At 44.8% G+C, this 23,470-nt stretch overlaps 1 protein-coding gene across 1 annotated transcript; it reads right to left on the bottom strand.

The window, feature by feature from the left end:
* Nucleotides 1-371: 371 nt before the first annotated feature.
* Nucleotides 372-18,178, bottom strand: LOC139385552 (transcription factor HIVEP3). Its single transcript, XM_071130721.1, has 6 exons — nt 13,339-18,178; nt 12,922-13,061; nt 5,672-5,847; nt 3,122-3,223; nt 820-1,454; nt 372-425 (listed from the first exon to the last, which is right to left on the bottom strand). The coding sequence occupies exons 1-6, from the start codon at nt 17,620-17,622 to the stop codon at nt 372-374; spliced, it is 5,391 nt and encodes a 1,796-aa protein (XP_070986822.1). The 5' UTR covers nt 17,623-18,178.
* Nucleotides 18,179-23,470: the final 5,292 nt, after the last annotated feature.

Raw genomic sequence — 23,470 nt, 5'->3', positions numbered from 1 at the left:
CATCAATGCAATGGCCTTAAAGGGATAGTTTGGTGTTTTGGCAATTAATTATTATGTCTCTGCATCCAGTATGAAGGAAGGTAGAGGTGCTGTAGTTTTGTGAGCCAATGCTAACAAGCTTAGTGCAAAGACTGGAAGTCTTCGGGTACAGCTAGTTAGCATTGGCTCACGAAACTACCTCTAACCCCAAATCAAATCAAATCAAATTTTATTTGTCACATACACATGGTTAGCAGATGTTAATGCGAGTGTAGCGAAATGCTTGTGCTTCTAGTAAACTATCCCAAACTATCCCTTTAAGGATACAAACAATCAATCATCACGCCACACAGGAACCCCCTTCCTGGAAACACAGAGTGTAAATCAAAACTTCACAGCCAGGGCTCTGGACCAATCTGCCCTTTACTTGGTGTTCCTATCCTCTCCTGTACGGGGAGCAATTACCTCATCATTACTTCACACAGTAGAACAAAACACTGAACATGTTTTCACATTGCCTTTGGCTAAACTGGGCTTCCAATGCAGATTTTAAAACACAGTGGAGGGGAGCAAGCAAGACGCAACCACAGGCATTAAACACCATCAGCCGCCAGCCTGATGATAGGAATGATAAGTGTTGCATAGTTATGTATTTAGGTCTCTGCTATTCTCATATAGTGAGTGTTAGCTTAGTACCAAAAGGGAAATTACTCTGCAATAAGATGTGTTTACTACTGACCATTACTGACAATGTAGTTATGTGGAGGGATGGCTAATTACATCTCATTTTGTAACTGACAAAACTACAGGATCACCAAGTGAATTATATACATAACTTACCATTGAACCCACCTGTCTGCGATCGCTGGCCATCATACTGGGGATGTCCCATGGCAAACGACTGGGAGACCTGCGAGGTCTATGTTGCACCCCCAGGGACGAGGGAGAGGCCCGGGCCCACAACACCCGATACTGGCTAGGGGACAGAGGCCGCAGGGGGTACAGGGGGGATAGAGCTCTGATGGGGGATAGAGCTCTGATGGGGGATGGTTCTCTCTTGGAAGAGGGCGAGAGGTGTCGGTTGGGGGAGGCCAGCTCCAGTCTGGGGGAAAGGCTTCGGATGGGAGAGCAGCTCCCACTGCTAGGGGAGGCGTCCCAGAACAGTGCCCTCCGGCTTTCTGGAGAGGAAGCACGCCCGCTGGGCCACAGTCTATGGGTGGGAGAGGGCTCCTGGCTGAGGCAGGAATCTGGCTGGGGTTCTGGGGCTGAGGGGTCAGACGTGCCCTGCTGGGACCGTCTTCCGCTGCTGGAGTGCCCCCATGTGGACAGACGGCGGTCGGGTGAGGAGGACGGCTCGTTGTGAGATGAGTACTCCTCTTCATCATCCTCGTCATCGTCCTCCTCTGAATCATCCACGTCAGAGAACTGGTGCTCATCCTGGTCCTCGGAGCCAGATAAATGCTCTTCAATATCTCCTGATGAGAAAAGGGGAAAACTTACACTAAGCCTAATTCTCCAAACTCCAGTCCTCCAGAATGCACCTAAATTAACACAGTTGTGTTCAGTAGTCACGAAATGGAAGAAAGCAGTCAGAAACAGAGTGAAACGGGGAGGTACTATCTGAACTTGTCCAATACGGAACACTTGGTCTAAACTAGTTCCAGATTGAAAGGCAAGACTGAAAACCAGCAGACAATGCAGCTCTACAGAAACTGAGTTCACCTAAGTCATTATGGACTTACAGTGAGCTCCAAAAGTATTGGGACACTGACACATTTGTTGTTGTTTTGGCTCTGTACTCCAGCACTTTGGATTGGACTACGAGCTTCAATAAAAATACAATATGTTTATAAACACTTCTACATAAATGTGGATGATACCATGATTACAGATAGTCCTGAATGAATCGTGAATAATGAAGAGAAAGAGAAAGTTACAGAAAGTTAGACACACAAATATGCTAACCTCCAGTGCTATTGTGAGAGGTTAACATGTTTTTGGGGTATAATATTTGTGCATCTAACTTTCTCACTGATCATTATTCACGATTCATTCAGGACTATCCCTAATCATGGTAGCATCCACATTCATGTAGAAGTGTTTAGAAACTGCTATTCTTATTCACAATAAAAGTGACTCCAAAATGACACAATACATTATTTACCATTCCTTACTACTGGGCAAAATAAATTCTGACCACAACTAAAACAAACAGAAAATGCATCCAACAAGTTTGTAGTCACAAGTTTGTAGTCACACCAGTCACAAGCCTGATGTAATCATTGCATGCTAGGTACATGGGTCCAAATACTAAACTTTTGACTACTTTAAAATACATAAGTCAATTTGTCCCAATACTTTTGGTCCCTGAAAATGGGGGGGGGGGGGGACTATTTACAAAAAGGGCTGTAATTTTTAAACGGTTCACCCTATTTGGATAAAATGACCCTCAAATTAAAGTTGACAGTCTGCACTTTAACCTCATAGTCATTGTATCATTTCAAACCCAAAGTGATGGAGTACAGAGCCAAAACATAAAAAAATTGGGCACTACACCCCAATACCTTTGTATATAAACACACACAAACACATGAAATGGGCACAAGGACCAGGACAGGGTGACTTCCTACCCAACATAACATTCTATCAACCTGATGCTATAAATAGCGAGCAGATTGGCAAGGTTTGATTTAATGGAATCGTGCTGCTGTTCCCATTCATGAAGTCTAACAGCTGGCATTTGAATGGAAGGGTTGTTTGAATGGGCTGTCCTTGGCTCAGTGTTGAGTGCAGTCTGCTACCGGGAGGGATGGAGAGAGGGATGGGTGGCATTGAGCCTGCACAGAGAGGGGGTGGATGTGAGTGTCTGGAATGCTGTTCTTTATAGGCCAGGACTGCCGCCTTGAAAACAACACTGTACATCTCTCCCATCCTGCACCAGAAACAGACTCTATGGAATGTATTTGGCCATGTATTCTTCATGTATTAATTTAATATTTGTAATTTCTCTTCAGCACAAGAGTAAGGAGAATAGCAACATATAGCCTTACATATAGCTTACATATAGATACAAGGTTAGCTATCGTGTCAGGTTTGAGGAAAGATGTTTGATGAGTGAAGTTTCCTCCCGATGGTATTGTACCTGCTTCCTCGGTCTCCGGCTCGTCCAGTGAAGACCCAGACGTTCCCATTGACTGGCACTTATTCCCATGAGCCTTGGACTTCATGTGCTTGGTAAGATTCCCTATGAAGACAAGGAAAACAAGAACAGCAAAGCCACATTAGACTGAACCAGAGCAGGGTAGATGAGGAATAATTGATGGTGGGGAGAGAGACCGGAGTACAACCAAATAGCCGAGCATAACTAGGTTTGCAAAATTCTGGGAACTTTCAATAAATCCCCTGTTTTTTCCAAAATCTTGGTTGGAAGATTCCCGGAATCAGGAGGGAATAAGCAGGAAATCCAGAAACCTCCAACCAGGATTTCTGTAAAACCAGGGAATTTATTGAAAGTTACCTGCATTTTGCAACACTAAGTCCGAGTCGTTTTTAGACAGAACATCACAGCCCGCCGATGGGGAAAACCACCTGTTGTTACCTAGGTTACCTACCCCCTTTGGCTCACAGGAAAAAAACTTGACCTTTTTCAAACTGAATTTTCTTGTCGGCTTGTTTTAGTCAATTACAAAACTACATTTAAGAAAAGTACAACATGTCTAAAGATTACTTTTCAACATTGCCTACTCCTAAGCATTCTCATTACTAAAAGTAATATTGTAGGACATCCCTCATGCCCCTTTTCATGACTCAGGAGGCATTTTGCCTTCTGGTAGGCCGTCATTGTAAATAAGAATTTGTTCTTAACTGACTGTTATTTGCCTTGTTAAATAAAGGTTAAATAAATCAAACATTTGGGGAAAAAATGACGGTGCTAGCAGCCAAGTTAGTGAGTACTAGCTACCTACTGACCGGAACATTATAAGCTAGCAAAAACCAACAGAAACAAACAGACAATACAGTTACAAGTAGTGAGTGGAGTTACAAACAGACTATACTAAGCAAGTTTAATGTCTTAAATGTGATTAAATGTTTTTCACACACACATAGCTACAGTGCATTCGGAAAGTATTCAGACCCATTGACTTTTTCCACATTTTATTTACATTACAGCCTTATGACTTGGAAAAGCACACACCTGTCTATATACGGTCTCACAGTTGACAGTGCACGTCAGAGCAAAAACCAAGCCATGAGGTCAAAGGAATTGTCCGTAGAGCTCCGAGACAGGATTGTGTTGAGGCACAGATCTGGGGAAGGATACCAAAACATTTCTGCAGCATTGAAGGTCCCCAAGAACACACTGGCCTCCATCATTCTTAAATGGAAGAAGTTTGGAACCACCAAGATTCTTTCTAGAGCTGGCCGCCCAGGGAGGTGACCAAGAACCCGATGTTCACTCGGACAGAGCTCCTCTGTGGAGATGGGAGAATCTTCCAGAAGGACGACCATGCAGCACTTCACCAATCAGGCCTTTATGATAGAGTGGCCAGACGGAAGACACTCTTCAGTAAAAGGCACATGACGGCCCGCTTGGAGTGTGCCAAAAGGCACCTAAAGGACTCTCAGACCATGAGAAACAAGATTATCTGGTCTGATGAAACAAAGATTGAACTCTTTGACCTGAATGCCAAGTGTCATGTCTGGAGGAAACCTGGCACCATCCCTACAGTAAAGCATGGTGGTGGCAGTATCATGCTATGGGGATGTTTTTCAGCGGCAGGGACTGGGAGACAAAGTACAAAGAGATCCTTGATAAAAAAAACCTGCTCCAGAGCATTCAGGACCTCAAACCTTAGCACACAGCCAAGACAACGCAGAAGTTGCTTCGGGACAAGTCTTTGAATGTCCTTGAGTGGCCCAGCCAAAGCCCGGACATGAACCCAATCGAACATCTCTGGAGAGACCTGAAAATAGCTGTGCAGCGACGCTCCCCATCTAACCTGACAGAGCTTGAGAGGATCTGAAGAGAAGAATGGGAGAAACTCCCCAAATACAGGTGTGCCAAGCTTGTAGCGTCATACCCAAGAAGACTCAAGGCTATAACCATTGCCAAAGGTGCTTCAAAAAAGTACTGAGTAAAGGGTCTGAATTCTTATGTAAAATGTGATAACAGTTTAAACTTTTATTTTATAAATTGTTTTTGCTTTATCATTATTGGGTATTGTGTGTAGAATGATGAGGAGAATTTCTGAATACTGAATACTTTCTGAATGCACTGTACATGTCGCCTACTTGGGAACCAGACCCCATATTTTCCACGCCAAATTGCCTGAAGCCACAGGGCTCTTCTCGCAGGCTCCATTTCCTTATGTTGGAGCATTGCGAACCGCAGTTCGGGATTTTTTACCAGGTTATATGTATATTGAACAACACAGCAGTTTTCCAGCATGTTTTGTTATTTCTGTATAATAATACAATTGACAGTTGGCTCTTTTACAATGGGGGTCAATGGGGAAAATTTTTTGTTTTCCCCAATTTGTGGGCATGGTCAAGAGGAATTCCTTCTTATGATGTGAATATCAACTTGGAGTATAGCTAAACTGCTCAACCATATACAAAGACAGAGCGACACTGATGCTGTATGACTTGGGTCCTATTTAGAAAGGTCACACCTCCTCCTCCTCTTCCTCACCTTTGGTTTTGAAGGCAAAGTTGCAGTGTTTGCAGACGTAGGGCCGGACGTCTGTGTGTGTTCGAATGTGCTTCCTTAGCATGCTGGGCTTCTTACAGCGGATCCCGCACTCTCCGCACACATACTTTCCTCGGCCACGACCCCGCACATACACATACTCCTCATTAGACTTGTATCTGATGGGAAAGAGGGGGAGAGGGACAGAGAGAGGAAGTGGGGGGAGAGGGAATGAGAAAAGAAAAACAAAATACATAGAGTTAAAAGTAGGTAAAGATTGCTCCCTGGGCCTACTCTACACAAGGCACTCTTTACATCAGAGCGGGGTAGCCCCACCAAACCCCTGCTTCCTCTAAGTCCCCTTGTAGTTCTCTCTCTCCAGCCTGTCTATGCCCGTGGCAGGCAGGCAGGCAGGTAGGTAGAGAACCCAACCTTTATCCTAAGTTTGGGTGGCTTGGCCAACAACATCAGTAGCTACAGAGAGGGAAGCCTGGCTTTAGCCAAATAGACAATACATACAAAATCCACCTCTACATTTAGCTCTACTACTCTATAAAAGACTAGTTTATATTTTGTTTTTAAAACTTACGGAAATACTATGCACTACCCAACCTGATGTACACTTATCTTTAAATACAGAATTTGTTATACAGTATACTTAATCAACATGAATAAAGATCAGAATTCGCATTGAGCTCCAATGAGGCAACAACAGTACTTTGAACTAGAGGTCAACCGATTATGATTTTTCAACGCCGATACCGATTTATTGGAGGACCAAAAAAAGCCGATACCGATTAATCGGCTGATTTTTATATATATATATATTTGTAATGATGACAATTACAACAATACTGAATTAACACTTTTATTTGAACTTAATATAATACATAAAAAAATATATTTAGTCTCAAATAAATAATGAAACATGTTCAATTTGGTTTAAATAATGCAAAAACACTGTGTTGGAGAAGATAGTAAAAGTGCAATATGTGCCATGTAAAAAAGTTCACGTTTAAGTTCCTTGCTCAGAACATGAGAACATAGGAAAGCTGGTGATTCCTTTTAACATGAGTCTTCAATATTCCTAGTTAATAAGTTTTAGGTTAGACAATACATACTATTGGATGTTCTTATAGGCACTATAGTATTGCCAGCCTAATCTCGGGAGTTAGGCTTGACGTCATAAACAGCGCAATGCTTGAAGCACAGCGAAGAGCTGCTGGCAAACGCAGGAAAGTGTTGTTTGAATGAATGCTTACGAGCCTACCACCACTCAGTCAGACTGCTCTATCAAATATCAAATCATAGACTTGATTATAATATAATAAACACACAGAAATACGAGCCTTAGGTCATTAATATGGTCAAATCAAAGCAGCAACAACTGATTGTGATAATGTCATTGATGGAATGCAACAGCGTTTTGAGTCACTATTGTGAGTGCAGGCACACGGCATACACCCAGCAGGAGAAACTGGACAAAATGTGTTAAAATTACATCACACTGACAATTTCAATCTGTTTCTGGTTGTGATGATGCTGGGCATGAATGTGACTACGAATTATGGTACTTATTTTCCACCATAATTTGCAAATAAATTCATAAAAAATTCTACAATGTGATTATCTGGATTTTTTTTCTCATTTTGTCTGTCATCGTTGAAGTGTACCTATGATGAAAATTACAGGCCTCTCTCATCTTTTTAAGTGGGAGAACTTGCACAATTGGTGGCAGACTAAATACTTTTTTGCCCCACTGTATAACATTCTATTAGTTGCAAGAATATTGTATAGTAATTTAAATTGAAGAGGAATCCGGCGTTGTTTTGCGTATCAATTCATAAACCATGTGCCATGGAATCTCTTCCCAACTATTTTGCAATTTATATGGCACAGCTGTCAGTTTTTTGGTCCTTAAATGAAATTGGTATATGTTTTTATTTATCACACTTTTCTTTAAACATTTATGTTCTTTAATACAGGGCCGATATACAAGTTCCTTACTTTTTTCCCCTTCTACTTGCCTCTTCCATTTTTGTGGTAATGCTGCAATTAATTGGTTGTAATTTTGGGTAGAGCAGACCTTTCCATACGTCTGTGTTAGCTGCATGTGTGACATAACTCCACCAGTCCTATTTATGATATCATTCACTAAAATATACCTTTTTAAACATTTATTCAATAAATACAGTTTTTTTTAATCAATTAGTATATTTGAATTTAACCACAATATTTGTTGTACTATTTGTTCCGTCCTTTTAGGTGGATTTAACTGAAATTGCAACCAACTTTCTAAGGCTTGTTAAAAAAATAAAGATATTTTGGAGATTATTTATTTTTTCAAACAACCGAAAGTGAGCAGGTGTAATCTGAATAAAGGGGAAAAGGCCCTTCCTGAATATAGGATGAGACATTCGTACCAATTGACTAGAGAACCAGTTTGGATTTAACTATAACTTTTGTATGACTGATGCCTTTAGTGAGAGGTCTAATGCTTTAATATTTAATCATTTCTGCCCACCGAATTCATATTCATTATATAAATAGGCCCTTTTAATTTTATCTGGCTTGCCGTTCCAAATAAAACTGAATATTTTTTGTTCATATAATTTCAAAAGCAGGGTCACCAGGTGTAGGCAAAACCATAAGCAAATAGGTAAACAGATAGGTACTCTGTGATTAACTAAAGAGTTAATCAGGGTGATTTCTCCACAAATAGACATGTATTTTCCTTTCCATGGTAGCAAGATCTTATCTATTTTTGCTAACTTTCTATAAACATTTATTGGAGTGAGATCATTTCTTTCTTTTTGGATTTGTATACCGAGTATGTCCACATCTCCGTCAGACCATTTAATTGGTAAACTACATGGTAATGTAAAATGTGCATTTTTTAGTGATCCAGTATGGTACATTTATCATAATTTGGTCTTAATTCAGAGAGGATAGCAAAAGTATCTAGAGCCTCTAAGAGGCCGTGGAGAGACTCTAATTGTGGTTTGAAAAGAAAACATGAATCATCAGCATACAATGACACCTTCGTTTTTAAGCCACGGATTTCTAATCCCTTAATATTATTGTTTGATCTAATCTTAGCAGGTAACATTTCGATGGCAATAATAAATAGATATGCCGATAGTGGACAACCTTGTTTTACTCCTCTAGATAGTTTAAAACTTTCTGAGATGTAGCCATTATTTACTATTTTACACCTAGGGTTACTATACAGAACCTTAACCCATTTTATAAGAGATTCCCCCAAATTGAAATGTTCTAGGCATTTATATATAAACTCCAGTTGTACTTTATCAAAAGCCTTTTCAAAACCAGCAATGAAAACCAGGCCTGGTGTCCCCTCTCCTCCATGTTTGTTTGTGTTGCAAAATATTACCGTAAAGACTGATTTGCAACAACAAAATAAACGATAGAGCATAATATGAAACGATAGACGTTTTTCGATCGTCACACGATATATATCGTCATATCGCCCAGCCCTAGTCCAGACCTCATGAAAGTGCCCAGTATACCCTTAATCCTGTAATAAATCAAATCTGGTGATACATAACTTGATATTTCTGCCATCCATTGTGACATTCCAATTAATGGCAATGCATTTCTTAGCCGCTATAAATGATTGGTTACAGTTTCTTTTGTTAAGTATCAAGTATCAACATTTCCAAGCAAACAAAAACAGGGAGAAGGGAGAATCTGTAGACATGCTGAGATAAAACAGCCTTCATAATAAGACCATAATGAGTTTCTAGAGTTGCATAACATATGAGTTTCCGATAGCAGCTGCCAATGTTCAGCTATTGGTTGGGAGACGACTCCTTGCCCGTCGACTCCCATTTCTGGGTGTCAAGCTTAGAATATACTCCTCGACTCCTAAGATTCAGTATTTTTGCAACGGAGGAAACATTTTTTTTGTAGTGTACTAAGAGAACATAAACTCTCGCATCTTTCACAGAAAAGAAAGAGCGAGCTACTGAGGGAGAGAGAAAGGGATGGAAGTTGCACAGCCAGGCATAGGTAGGCATGTCGGCTACCAGGCAGACAGTCAGAAGCGTGCAGGTGATCAAAATCTGTCGGCTATAGGCATGCTGTATTTCGCAATTCCTTGGCTTGCAATGTCTTGTGCAAGTTCACCAAAGTAGGGGCTATCAATAAGTAAGCTGAGCTATTCTACACACAACAACTGAAGACCAAACACATACTAGCATTTTCATAGCGAAGAGAAAGAGGAGCAAGTGAGGGAGAGAAGTTTGAGGCAGGCAGACAGCCAGTCAGAACTGTGCGCATAGGCTATACCTTGGCAATCTGTATTTAGCAATGCCTCATATATTCACCAAAAGTATATTCAAGTATATATTAGGCTATCAATGAGTACGGCTAAGATATTCTTCATAGTGGAAGTGAATTGAAGTTGAACATCGCCAAATGCATAAATTCAATTAGGCAATAAAAAGTATTATTATTTAATGAAACCCTGGCTGGCTATTGATGTCCTAGATCAGGGCTCTCCAACCCTGTTCCTGGAGAACTATCTTCCTGTAGGTTTTCGCTCCAAACCCAGTTGTAACTAACCTGATTCAGCTTATCAACTAGCTAACTATTGAATCAGATGCGCAAGATTAGTGTTGGAGTGAAAACCTACAGGATGGTAGCTCTCCACGAACAGGGCTGAAGAGTCCTGTCTTAGGAAATAGATCGCAAAACAGAATCCCCACTAAACTTTTTGGAAATGGCAAGTTCACTTTTTCATCCATAAACACGGTCAAGTGCAAATATGATTCAGCAGCTCAAATCAGCAGGATTGCTATTAGGAAGGAAGTCACCATAGATGGATCGCTAAAATAATGATTACGATCACAATTCATACATTGAATTATTATTGGAAGACCTATACATTTGGAAGCCAACCACATTTGGAAGCCTAGCACGAGTTATCAGTATAGCCTATTATCGTCTGGACATGACTTTGTAATATCTTCACGCCAAAAATAAAAAAAACTCCAGGCTTCCGTCATAAGAGTCGATTCAATTAGAAAAATTAAGAATTACAGGGGGCAGTTTTGAAAAAATGAATCCTGTGTGAATTCCTCTGGAGTAAAGCACATGCTTTGATAATAACTACAAAACCAACGTATCTAGTAATATCCGTTCGAATAGGGCAATAACATGGCAAAGAATAAAGTTATGAGCAGAGCGCACCGCATCATCCCATGGGATCAGTCAAGGCGGTGCACAACAGAAATATCACAGAAATATTCGAGTTCCTACACATCACCTTCTATATTCAAACAAAATAGCCCTTTTATAGGCAAATGGGCAGAATCATGCTCATGTCAGTCCTCTAGAATACAAATGTAGTCTTTCCAGTAGGACTCTGCAACAATGAGGTGTATGTGTGTGCGCATCTGTTTCAGCGTGTTTTGGGAGTCGAGCAAGGGTCGACTCCTATGACTCCAAACACGACTCCTACAACCCCAAAAATCCTGGAGTCTTGCACCAGTATGTTCAACTCTCCCGTGCTGGTCCAGCCAGCCCTCCAGAAGCTTTGCCTTCACACAGCCTGTCCGTCCGCTTTGTGGCGTCGGCGCGATCCTAAATCCAGCCAAACAGCCTACCCACCTATTATGCGTGGGAATACTTGGGAACAGATTACCAAAATTAAAATCACTTGAAGCTGATTTCCTTGTGTTTTTACAGTCTTTCATGCCCTCCCAAAAATATATTATTTATTTTCCTCAGACAAATTGGTTGATCATATAAAACCACCGCCAGTTGGGGAACCCTGATTTTATCTGTATGCATTAAACGCATAACTTATTTTTATTATATTTAATGGATTCATTCCTTTTATATTCCAAAACTGTGTGATCATGCCTCAAAAAACATGCTAACCTCTCACCATTACCAATAACAGGGGAGGTTAGCATTTTCAGGGGGGTATGATATTTACTCTATGCCTCTAACTTTCATTACTCATTATTCATGATTCATTCATGTAGATGTGTTCGGAACCAACTATATGGAATTCTAATTTTTCAGATTTGCTAATTATAACAAAGCAAGCTCTCTATATTTGAAAATGATATGGTGATTTGTGGAAAGCTCTACTCCTATATATTATTTTGGCTGGAATTATCATTCTTCACAAATGTTATAATAAATCAATGTATAAGTAACAATATTATGAGAAATCATTATTAATATCCTAAAAGTGTCAATAATTAGATCACAAACAGCATTGTATAAGCTTAAATCACTCACCCCCCACCCCTCCGCCCACACACACCTCTTATGTTGTCCATCTGTCATTCGTTGTAAAAATTCTCTATCACACATCTTTCTATCAACACCTATCGGTTTGTATTTCTGTCTCCATCTCTTTCGCACACATGCATGTATGTCCTTGTCTGTCATAAGGAAACTAAATGTTTAATGTTTCCTTCTATATTTCCCTCTATCCACCATTTCCCCTCCATCTTTCCCTTTCAATTCCATCTCTATCACACTATCTTTTACTGTGCTCTTGGCAGATCACGATCTGTTGGCTAGACTGCAGAAGCTGCCACAGGAAAAGGCAGCTTTGTGAGCTGCGATCAGAAGCAACAGTGAGAGCATATTCTGCAGTGGGAAGACTCTCACACACCTCACAGCAATTAGTCGTGTTCAATACCCACACCCAATTATTGCCTTTACTCAAGAGACTTTAGGTGATTTCTTTCCTACATATGTATGTACAGTACAGCAGCTAAACTTCAGTTGCTCTTGTGTCATTGAGAGGAAGGTATACCAACACCCATGAGAATCTCATAAAACACATCTGGTGAGATGCTTTCTGCTTGTCTGCTGCACCGCACAAATCCCAACCCCATTCAACACTCTACATTTTCTACCAGCTGTGAATGGGAAAGGCTCTGCTGTCGGTATAAATGAAGTCCCTGGGGGCTAGCTCACCTGTTTCTCTGTTATTCTGGAAGACTGAAGTGTAAAACATTCTCCATTGTTACTGCTTTGTTTCCCCTTATAATGTGTCATTTATATTTTGAGACTCAGCATTTGGTGGCAACTCTGTGCTTTCTGGTACTGCTACCGTATCTGAATACAATGACTCACATCTACTGTATTGCTACATCTCTACTGCCTTTATCTGTCAGTAACGTTGAATATCTGCATGATTAATTTTGCAGAAAAATCTATCTGCTCATAGAAAACTCCACTAGTATTAGTTGATCAGGGCTTACCCGCCCTCGAAAATTTGGACACGGAGAGGTTCGCTCTGTTTGGAGGTGGAGGGCCCTTGCACCTCTCTCTTCTCCTCCTTCTCAGGCTGCTGTGGTGGCTCCTTCACTTCGACAGGGGTGCTGGGTGGGGTAGCATGTACCTACACTCAAAGACAGATACGGGCAAATTCACCAACATCTTGGTTGGCATTGATGATATACAGTACATTGGAACAACAATTCATGTCAAACATTTCATGTATTGGTTGTGTATAATCTAACAGCATAGTGTCTGGTAATTTCCAGCTGTGAAGTTGTGGGGTATGCATTATTCTATATAATTCATAACTAAAACTGAATCAGCGGTTTTGGTAGTTTTGGTCTAATTTGTGCCCATGCTGTGGTTTGCTACATATTGAATATTGCTGTTATATTTACCTCTGAAATGTGGGGCTTTCTACTGCTGGCAGGGACCACCTTGCCTGTCGCCGGGGTTAGAGCTGTGGCCATGGTGTAGGTCTCTAAGCTGTGTTTCTGCTTAGAGTGCAGCAGGGACAGGGCCAGCTTGGTGGACAGGCCTGGCAGGTTGGGGTTGTGCACGCTGATGCTCCAGGAGGTGTAAACGGAGGTTTGTGGCTCCCTCTGGGCAGAAGGGTTGGGCTTCGCGTAGTTCAAGTAGCACCAGCTGACTGAGGTGGTGGTGTGGAGGCTGGGATACAAGGGGGCTTTGACTCGCTCAGGACTCTGGGGTACAAAGGACGCACTCACTCCCTGGCCCTCATTCCCCTTTTCTTTCTTAGGTCCAGCCTTCCCTTGCATCTCCCTCTCTTCCCTGTGCCCTTCTGTGTCCCGTACATTCTCTTCCTCCTCGACTTTCACAGTTACTACTCCTATCTGGGCCCTTTCCGGCTCTTTCTTTTTGTCTTCCCTGACTTCCAGTTTTCTCCCAGAACCCGTATTTTCCTCTTCCTCTCCCACCTTCTCTCCCTCCTCCTCTTCCTCCTTCACTCGTTTCTGCTGGCGCTGGGCCTCTGTGCTGAGCTCCAGACTGGCTGCAGGAGAGAGCATGCGTTTGCTCCCTCCAGCCCCCAGTGGCTCATAGCCCTCTCCGGACACAGAGCCCAGCTCCAGGGGTAGAGACAGGGGCAGGTAGCTCTTGAAGTCCGGGGTGGGGATCTTCAGGTAGGACCTCTGCACCTTTTCCTGCTCCAGCTGGCCCATGATGACCATGGCCATGCAGCAGATGGGCTCCTGGGAGCGGGCTGACGCCAGGATCTGGGAGAGGGTGGTGTACAGGGCACTGGCGTAGGTGATCATGTTGGTCTGGAGGCGCACTGGCACCATCAGTGACACGACTGGCGTCAGCTGTGCCAGGCACGTTGCGATGACAAGCGGGGGATGGTGGCAGGGCAGAGGGACTAAGGACTGAGGAGCTGGGGTAGGGAGAACTACGGTGGAGGGCATGGGGGGCTGTGTGGGGACTTGGATGGTGAGCCCAGGAGAAACAGGGAGGTACACAGCCTGGCCAGCCCCAGTGGGGTACTGCAGGGAAAGCAGAGCTGAAATAGGATGGAGGGGCAGGCCTAGGCGTTCTGCCATGTGAAGCTGCCCTGGGTGAACTTGTATGGTTGGAGGGGAAGGGTGTGTGTGTAAGAAGGCTCTGTGGATGATGTGGGTGGAGAGGACATCTGAGATGGCAGTGGTGACCGGATGGAGCTGGGCTAACTGGCCAAGAGGGAACCGATCATGCCCAGTTGGTCGCATGGGGAATGGGAGTATCCGGGGCTGGTGGAACAGCTGTACGGTCTTCCCTATGGCCTCCAGGCTGAGCTTCGAGGTGCTGGCTTCAGCTGGGTGGAAGGAAGGGTGGCTGGTGTAGGACGGGTCCGGCTTGGTGCTCCCTGGTCGGCCTGAGTGGCTAGCCACGGCCCCTTCCTCGTGGTCTGGCTCACCGAGGGTGGTGTGCTTTACCAGTAGGCACTTCCTCCTCTCCCTCCAGGCTGAAGCAGACTCCTGCGGGGATAGGGAACCGTAGTCAAAGGATTTGCTCCTGGTCTCCACGATCTCATCCGTGTGCTGGGGGCTGACCGGGGCCTGCTCCGAGGCTGAGCGCCGCATCTCTCTTTGGGGTTGGTATTGTTGGTGGGGGCCCGAGGGCACTGTTAGCATGTGGGAGCCCTGGGTGCTGCTGGAGCCCCAGGGGGAAGGCTCAGCAGGTTTTCCCCCCATGTCTTCAAAGAAGGCAGAGCGGCTGGGTGAATGGGAAATGCTGCTCTCCTGGCTGGGGCTCTGGGTCCCCAGCGATACCGACTCAAAGCTGGACTCTCTAGAAGACTGGGCAGCAGCCTCGGCTAGACGGAGACGCTTCTTCTTTGGTGGCAGCTTCTCGGCGGGGAGCTGAGCCATACTCTGGCTGCGCTGAGGCCACTGGAACTCCTCTACCACTCTCTCTGGCTCCTTGGATGAGGATGCCGCCGCCATGGGCGACACTGACACCATATCAGCGTCAGGCTCCACCGTCACTAGGATCTCTGGCACTTGGATGTTGTGCTGGCGGACCAGGCGGGACATGGAGGGAGATGATTTTGGCTGCGGCTGTTTTTGCGGTGTTAACTGGCTCTCTCTGAGCTCTATAGACTCCTGGCTCTCCATGGATATACTTTTCTGCTTCTCGAAGGAGCTGGTGTGCTGGATGACCGAGATGCCCTTCCTGTCTTGCTGCTGCTGCTCAGCCTGTGAGGGAGCACCTGAGAAGGCCTCACTCTGCTGCACCCGGTTTGGCACTGCAGTGGTGGTTGCAGGGCTGCAGGTCACAACAGCTGTAGGCCTGGGGCTGGGAGGATCCTCCTCCAGACTATCCTCTTTCCTCCTCTTCCTCACTGCCATGGCCAGTGCCCGGAATTTATAGTGCATCATCTGGGGGCGGTCATCCCGGAACGCCCCATCCACCTCTCCTCTCTCCAGCTCCTTTATTGGCTTGCCTGTGCAGAAACCCCTGTGGGCCTCGTAACTTTCCCTTTGTTTACAGCGGATGCCGCAGGTCTCGCACTCATACAGCCTTGGACCTTTGCGTTGCTGCTTCCTGGTTAGGCCAATTTCTGTAGCTGCGGAGGAGGAGGGGCCAGCCTCCTCCAGGCTTAGCTCAGCCCCGAGGGGCAACTCGATGGCGGGCTGGCGCCTCAGCAAACGGTACTGCCCGCCCACCCTCATCTTGGCCACCACGGCCTGCTGCTCATCAAAGGAGTGGCTCAGACCAGAGAACCCCCAGGGAGAGGTGGTGGAGTGGTTTCCCTGGCCTGCTGAGGTGGGCATGGAGTGGCTTCTCAGCAGAGGCAATGAGGAGGAGGACTTCTGGACCCCCGATGGGCCCACGTCTTGGATATGGGGATGGAATGATTGGCCTGTCATACTGGGACCTGGGCTTTCTCCCTTAGGCTCAAACACATAGGGGTCTTTGGGGGAGAAGAACTTGGGTGACTCCAGACTACTCTTCCTGGAGAGCGAGGAGCGCCTGGGCTTGACGCTGTCGATCTCGCTGGTGTCCACAACCGCCTTGTTGATGGTGATGAGTTTGGTGATGTGCTCGATGACCTGCGTCTTGGGCATGCTGAAGGGCATGCTGCTCTTCTCCTCCATCCCCGATGAAGAAGAGTGGGCGCGCTGCTGATGGGGACCGCGCTGCTGCCCTCCAAGCCGCCCATACTTGCCCAGGATGATCTCGGCATAGGTTTTGGCATTGGGAGGGCTTACCTGGGAGTCAGCTCGGCTCATCTCAGAGCTCCTCGAAAGGGAGAAGTAGCCTGACTCTTGGCTGCCTTTACTGCTGGGGCCCAGTGAGGAGGAGGTGGAGGGAGGGTCGTCCGGGGAGGCCATGGGGCCACGCTTCCTCTCGCTCAGCCTCATGGCCAGTCTCTGCTTCACGGCCTGGGAGTCGTCAGACCTTTGGCCCTCCTCTTGCCCTGACAGCGCCAAACTGCTGCTGCTCTTCTGCTTGCTCAGCCTCTCCTTCCTGTACTGACCCGTCTCCTCCTCAGAGTCTGTGCTCTCCCCCTCCGTGGGCTCCTCGGGATCCTCTCCCAGGGCGCTCATCTCGGGTCCGCTCAGGCTCAGCTCGTCCCGGCTGGATGCCAGGCCTGCCTTGATGCGGTGGGCGTGGGACTTGCGGTGCTTGTACAGGTTACTCTTGGTCTTGAAGGAGAAGCCACAGGGGACGCAAGGATAAGGCCTCTCCCCTGTGTGAGAGCGGATGTGTTTCAGGAGAACGCTGGGTTTGGCACATGGACGGCCGCAGTAAGTGCACACGTACTTCCCCGGTTTCTGGAGCTTCCTCTCGCCTCTTTTAGATGGGCTGCCCTCTAGGACTTCCTGGTTGGGCTGGGACTGCACCCCCTGAGTGTTGTGGCCTTGGGTAGAGGAGGATTGTAGGGATAAGGTGGAGGGGGAGGAGAAGCTGCCTCCTGAAGGACCTGGGGTGTCTGTTGAGAGCTGACATGCTGCTTGGGTCTTGTGCTGATGCTGAAGCCTGAGAAGCAGGTCGCTACGTTTAGGCTTGCGGTGGTGGAGACATCCCAGGCCACCGTGGACGGGGCGGGGGTTGGATGACGGTTGCTGTGGCTGAGTTGGACGGGACCCTGTGGGGGGCTCAGCGGCCCCAGGAGAAAGAGGCTGCTGTTGCCTTCCGGATCGCTCCCCATCAGCAGGGTGGCTGGGCTCCGCCTCCATAGAGTGGGGAGGAGGCCTTACAGACACACAGGGATTGCCTCAGGGAGCAGTGCGCCACACAGCCTCATGGGGCTAGCCACAGTGCCGCAGAGATGCCTGGGACGAGGGAACATCTAACAGAGTACCTTTTTTATGAGCAGGCCAAAAGTCATTCAAGAGGACCAAATAAGACATAATTAAAAAGTGCCCCAGAGCAGCATAGAGGATGTAGGTAAACATAGATTTGCTCTCATCACAGAGTAAGTCTGAGCCATTTTGATAGGTCTTCACTGTGGATTGGGAGCTAGATGAGGGTCTGGCTTGGCATACTGCTGGACAGTTCTGACACCTGTGGCTCTGGTGAGTAGAAACCTCTGGGTCTTCTCTTGTTCCTCTTAGGCCGTCTCTGGTCAAACCTAGTACCTCACTGGATCTGCAGAAACACAGAAATAAGCAGAAGTGAATCACAGAGCTTAGGCAGACCTGACAAAATACACCTCGGCATTAGTTTCATCATTATTAGTTAGTGACACTATCAATGACTAGGTGGCCAGTCCCTAAAGACCCCCAAAACAGACTGTCATGGGGTTTAGGCCTAGTCAAAGCCCTGTGACCAAACACTGACTCTCACGTTGATATTGCTGCCACAAATCATACCCTGACAAATAAGGCCACATTTCCTTGGCCTGATGAGTGGAGGAAGTGCTCTAATGATCACATTAGCGAGGTAATTGCGGTAACACCGTGTTATTGCTCTGATCTATTCTTGCTCTACCTGTATGCTGGAGTCTCTGCCACATACAGAAACGGTCTATTTCAGTGTACTTCTACCCTGTAATGTTGTAACGTGCAACATCCAACATAATACCTCCTGGTTCCAAAAAGAGCTCAGACACAGTGAGAGAGAAAACTCTACCACACCACTGTGTATCTATCTACAAACCATCTGGCTAGAGCAGTCTGCACGAGACACCACTGCTCTGAGAAGGCCAAGCCAGGTCAACATCCAGGGCAGCAGCGCCAACAGAGAGGGTAAAAGTGTGACTCAAGTCAAAACAAACATTTTAAATTTAGCCTGAGCTTATTCAATCTTGTTCTCAAGCTGGGGGAAGAGGGGCTATCTTCTTGTAATGAGTAAAGATGAGATGACAGCAACAGGCCTTCAGCGTCTCCCCCTGTGTTGCACTGTCATGTACAGCCACTAGGGTGCAGCATGGCAGGGATGAGATGCCAGGTGAAGTAGTTGAAGATAGAAAAAAAGACTGTAGGAAGATGGGGAAGTGTACCTCCCCTCTTTTATCAAGACATATCTGATGTTATATTTCCCACTTTAGGAAAAACCTAGGTCTCAACTCCACACACAGAATTATTGTACTGCAGCCAATTAAAACACATTCTGGGAGCAGCCAGGGCCAATGAAAAAATGTCACTGAGCTGTCGTAGCCAATTGCTGACAGTCCGAGCTGAGGCCCATCCACTGACATCCATCATCAGAACAGAGCCATCAACACACACGTCTCAGTAAATCATACTTCAGAATACCACTTTTCAGGGAGAGAATAGATGTAGGGGTTATAAGCTAGTGCATTTAACACTGTCTCCCTCCCACCTTCCCTAGGTAAGGCAAAAGCAGTGGCAGGTAGAGACTGATAAGTTGACAGGGTGAGTGAGTGTGCGAGCGAGAGAGAGAGAGAGAGATTACTCTCAGAGAGAGGCTGTGTGGAGTCATTCAGTGTCCCAGCGGCTGGCTAAACAGGCCTAGCAGAAGACTAGTCTGACTGACTCCAGCTGGGGCAGCGGTGACAGGTTTTTTAATGAGCCCGGGTTTCACTCGTTCTCCATATGTTCCTGAAAAACAGCACAGTCTGGCTTCTTAACAGTGGAAAATAAAACAGAGAATAACACTTCCTTTTTGGAAGTGAATTGACAGATTCTCGGCTCCATTTCCATGTTCCCCTACATCTGATGATCATACATTTAGTCTGTTTCCCCCGAACAGAAGTTAACCCTTGTGTTGTTTCAAGGGTCAAACATGACCCGACACTGTTTAATAGCAGAGAAAACCCCCTAAATTATATTTTTTCAACTTTAAATCTGATGACTTTTCCGGCAGGGTAGCCTAGTGGTTAGAGCGTTGGACTAGTAACCAAAAGGTTGCAAGTTCATATCCCCGAGCTGACAAGGTACAAATCTGTCGTTCTGCCCCTGAACAGGCAGTTAACCCCCTGTTCCTAGGCCGTCATTGAAAATAAGAATTTGTTCTTAACTGACTTGCCTAGTTAAATAAAGGTAAAATAAAATATATAATAATTTAAAAAAAATGAAAGCTGTACACCACCAGGGTACAAACATTTTCTTAGGGTGGTTAACCAGCAGTTATAAAATAATTTACACACCACAAAAAAAACACACACAATGAGAAATTGAGATTGTGTGCTACTGATTGAACTCAGACAAAACAAAAACGTTATTGTGCATGTGCAGCATCTCCCCTCCACAACCCCACACATGACTCAAGTTCACAGACAAAACAAAAACAATTTCAGACAAAATACATTTATTGAAAGCATTGTTTACTAATGGGAAATGCAGTCAGAGGCTATAAAGGTGATGCAGATGACAGTCCCCCCCAGTTCTCTCTTTGCTGAAGCCATGAGTGCACTTTTCAGTGCACAACAGGTCGTAGATCTGATTTTTTCAGATGCCCAGGAGGAACAAGAGATCAATTATTTAGAAGGAGGAGGTATATGAAGAAGAAGATGGGGAAGAATACAACCCAGAGCACAATGCATCATCTTCAGATGAAGAAGAAATCCCCCAAACTGAAAGAGAGACATTTTTGTCAAAGAACAGCTAAATAACATGGTCCTTGTCACCATATGATAACCAAGGCAGAATGGCAGCACAAAATGTCATAAGGATGACCCCAGGGCCCACAAGACATGCAGTTTCCCATGCTCAGGACATCGCCTCAACATTCTACATGTTCATCACACCAGCCATCAAGAAAATCATCCTGGAGATGACAAATTTGGAGGGTTTCTGTAAATATAGAGAAACCTGGAAAAGGGTGGATGAGATTGACTTGCGTACCTTCATAGGGCTGCTAATCTTAGCGGGTGTGTATAGGTCCCGAGGCAAGGCTACATGTAGTCTCTGGGATGCAGAGAGGGAGGGAAGTCTTCTCATCAACAAGGGGCAGAGAGGACTTCTCATCAAAGTTTGCCAGCCATCATCCTGGACTACAACCACAACAAAGGAGGCGTGGACAACCTGGTCAAGGTGATTGGAACTTACAGCTGCAGGAGGATGACTGCCCGCTGGCCCCTGGTCATCTTCCATAACATCATTGATGTGTCCTCATACAATGCCTTCGTGATACGGAACAAGATCAACCCTACCTGGATGCTTGATAAGCGGAACAAGAGGAGGGTGTTCCTGGAGCAGCTGGGAAAGGTACTTGTAACCCCACACATTCAAATAAGGGAGCGCCTACCCCGCACAGCAGCCTCTGCAGCGCTTGTGAAAGCTGTTCAGGGGGGTGAATCTTGTCCTGATCCACCTGAGGCTGCAGTTGGGGCAGGCAAGAGGAGGAGATGCATATTCTGCCCACCCAAAGAATGACTGTAAAACAAATACTATGTGCTGCACATGTGAGAAATACATCTGCAAAGTCCATGCACACACACTTGCATACTGTCCTACATGTGCTAATTAGAGTTGCTTGATTTATGTTCTTCACATTTTTGTTTTGTATCTATTATCTTATTTTTTTCTTATTTATTGTTGTTGTTGATACACCTTGTGGGTGGGGGCAATGGTTAAAAAATGTGAGAAGACTAGTATTTTGTAGTTGAATTCCTCATTGTACAGTATATAAGAATATATCGCTATGTTGCCAAAAAAGTTCAAGACTGTCATTGTTTCCCTTCAATAAAATGCAATCAAAACTACTTTCTGCACATTTCTGCTACTTTCTTAGGCTATACAAGTGCTATCTCTTGCGAGAAAATGTATGTTTACACCTATGCAGGACCTTTAGCAATAATAATAATAATAACAATAATAATAAACCTTTACTTTAGTAAAGGAAACAATTATGATAGGTGTGTTGTAATAAAAACGAGTGGTGGGTGTCCACTGATTAAATGCAGTCTTTCTACATTGTGAAGAAGGGAAAACACAGATATTCAATGTTTGTGATGAATGACAGGTTGTTTCTTCATGCAAAATAGATTTGGGCTTTAAAATTCAATTAAGCTGCTTTATTTTAGTGGTGTAGTGAAGGCGGGTCATTTTTTTACCCTTAGGACAAGGGGAGTATAGGATGTTAAGACTACACAAGGGTTAACTTTGTTTACAGCAGAGTACTATTAGCAGTAGCAATTATTAAGAATAACAGACATTAAAATGAACTCAAACGCCTCACAGTAAGAGAGGCAGACGAGAAAATGTTCTGAGCTGTCCAGCTACATTGTGGTGTTTGCCTTGGGAATTAGCTAGAATAGTTAGAAAAGGGATTGGTTTTATACTGTAGCTAGGTCATGTACCAAAGTGGTCTCCTCACACACAATTCCCAAGAAAGAAAAGTGAGGGTGAGAATACTACAGGAGTGTGAGACTGAGAAATAAAAAAGGCATGAGTGGGAGAGACAGGAAAAGACAGGTAAAGAGTGAGAAGATGAATGGGGAGAAAAAATAAGGCACTATGAAGTCAGAGTGCGTAGGAGGGCGATACATACTGTATATAGAAATATACCGGTGAGAGGAAGAATGAAGATAAAGAGAGGGGAGGAAAAACATTGAGAGAGAGAGAGAGAGAGAGAGAAAAAAAAGAAGAAAGGAAAGTGTCTTCCCCCGTCCTACTTGTGTTGTTTGACCTGAGCACAAGTTGGCCATCACAGTGTAAGGCTTAATAATCTCTGGCATAGTACTTATGCAATCTTTAACCAGAGTGATTAGGCGGTTTTAGGGTGGGGGAGAGATCCGTCTGAATTATGCATAGCAGTGCAGTCTAGACTCTAGCTCAGAGCAGGGAAACACGCATTAGGGCTTTGCAAGGAAGTTAAGGGGAAAGCCTGCCAGAGTGAGCAAGCACATCATAATCTCTCACACAAGCACACACATTTAAACAAGCATGCATACAGTATGTATGTGCACACACACACACACACACACACACACACACACACTAAAGCATGTGTACACACTCGTTATCTACTAATGAATAGTCGTGGAGAGTCTACTCCTTGACCACAAGCGTTGGAGTTGACTCCAAAAATTATGGAGTTATACAAAAAAGGCTGACGTAGGCTACCGATTAGCTTTCAATATTTTGGTCAGTAGATTGTCAGACAGCTACATATGCATTGCTAATCAATCACCCAGTTCATTAGCGTGCAAGCACACACACTGACAATTTTTGCAAATTTTTGTCAGTTTGGTCAAATTGGAAGTCGGCTTCGAGAGAGAGATTCGACTACAACGACGATAGCAGGAGACGGAGTCGACTCCCAAAATCCTGGACAAATTTGGAGAGTGAAAGAGAGAGCATGGGTCCTTTCCCACTAGCAGGAGGGGGCCAAGGGAGACTAGGCAGCCCAGATAGAGTTCTCTGATGGGGAAAGAGAGGCAGATAGGGGCACAACAGGTTAAGTTGCCATGGTAAAAATTGGAATATACTAAAACATCTAAAAGTAAACAGAATGTATGTCACAAAGCAACATAATGACTTCACATACACTACAGTTCAAAAGTTTGGTGTCACTAAGAAATGTCCTTGTTTTTGAAAGAAAAGCAAATTTTTTGTCCATTAAAATAACATCAAATTGATCAGAAATACAGTGTAGACATTGTTAATGTTGTAAATG

This window comes from Oncorhynchus clarkii, chromosome 3, assembly GCF_045791955.1.
Source record: "Oncorhynchus clarkii lewisi isolate Uvic-CL-2024 chromosome 3, UVic_Ocla_1.0, whole genome shotgun sequence".
Classification (NCBI taxonomy): Eukaryota; Metazoa; Chordata; class Actinopteri; order Salmoniformes; family Salmonidae; genus Oncorhynchus; species Oncorhynchus clarkii.
Note: the sequence above shows the minus strand (reverse complement) of the source record. Positions and strands in the feature narration are given on the sequence as shown.

Bases quoted from the DNA above. Each gene is read 5' to 3' on its own strand.
- LOC139385552 (XM_071130721.1), bottom strand. From the start codon at position 17,622: ATGGAGGCGGAGCCCAGCCACCCTGCTGATGGGGAGCGATCCGGAAGG. The intron at 5,848-12,921 runs GTAAGCCCTGAT...CTTTCCCATCAG, and splicing joins GTCCAAATTTTCGAGGGCGG to ATACAAGTCTAATGAGGAGT. The intron at 1,455-3,121 runs GTACAATACCAT...TTTTCTCATCAG, and splicing joins GCCGGAGACCGAGGAAGCAG to GAGATATTGAAGAGCATTTA.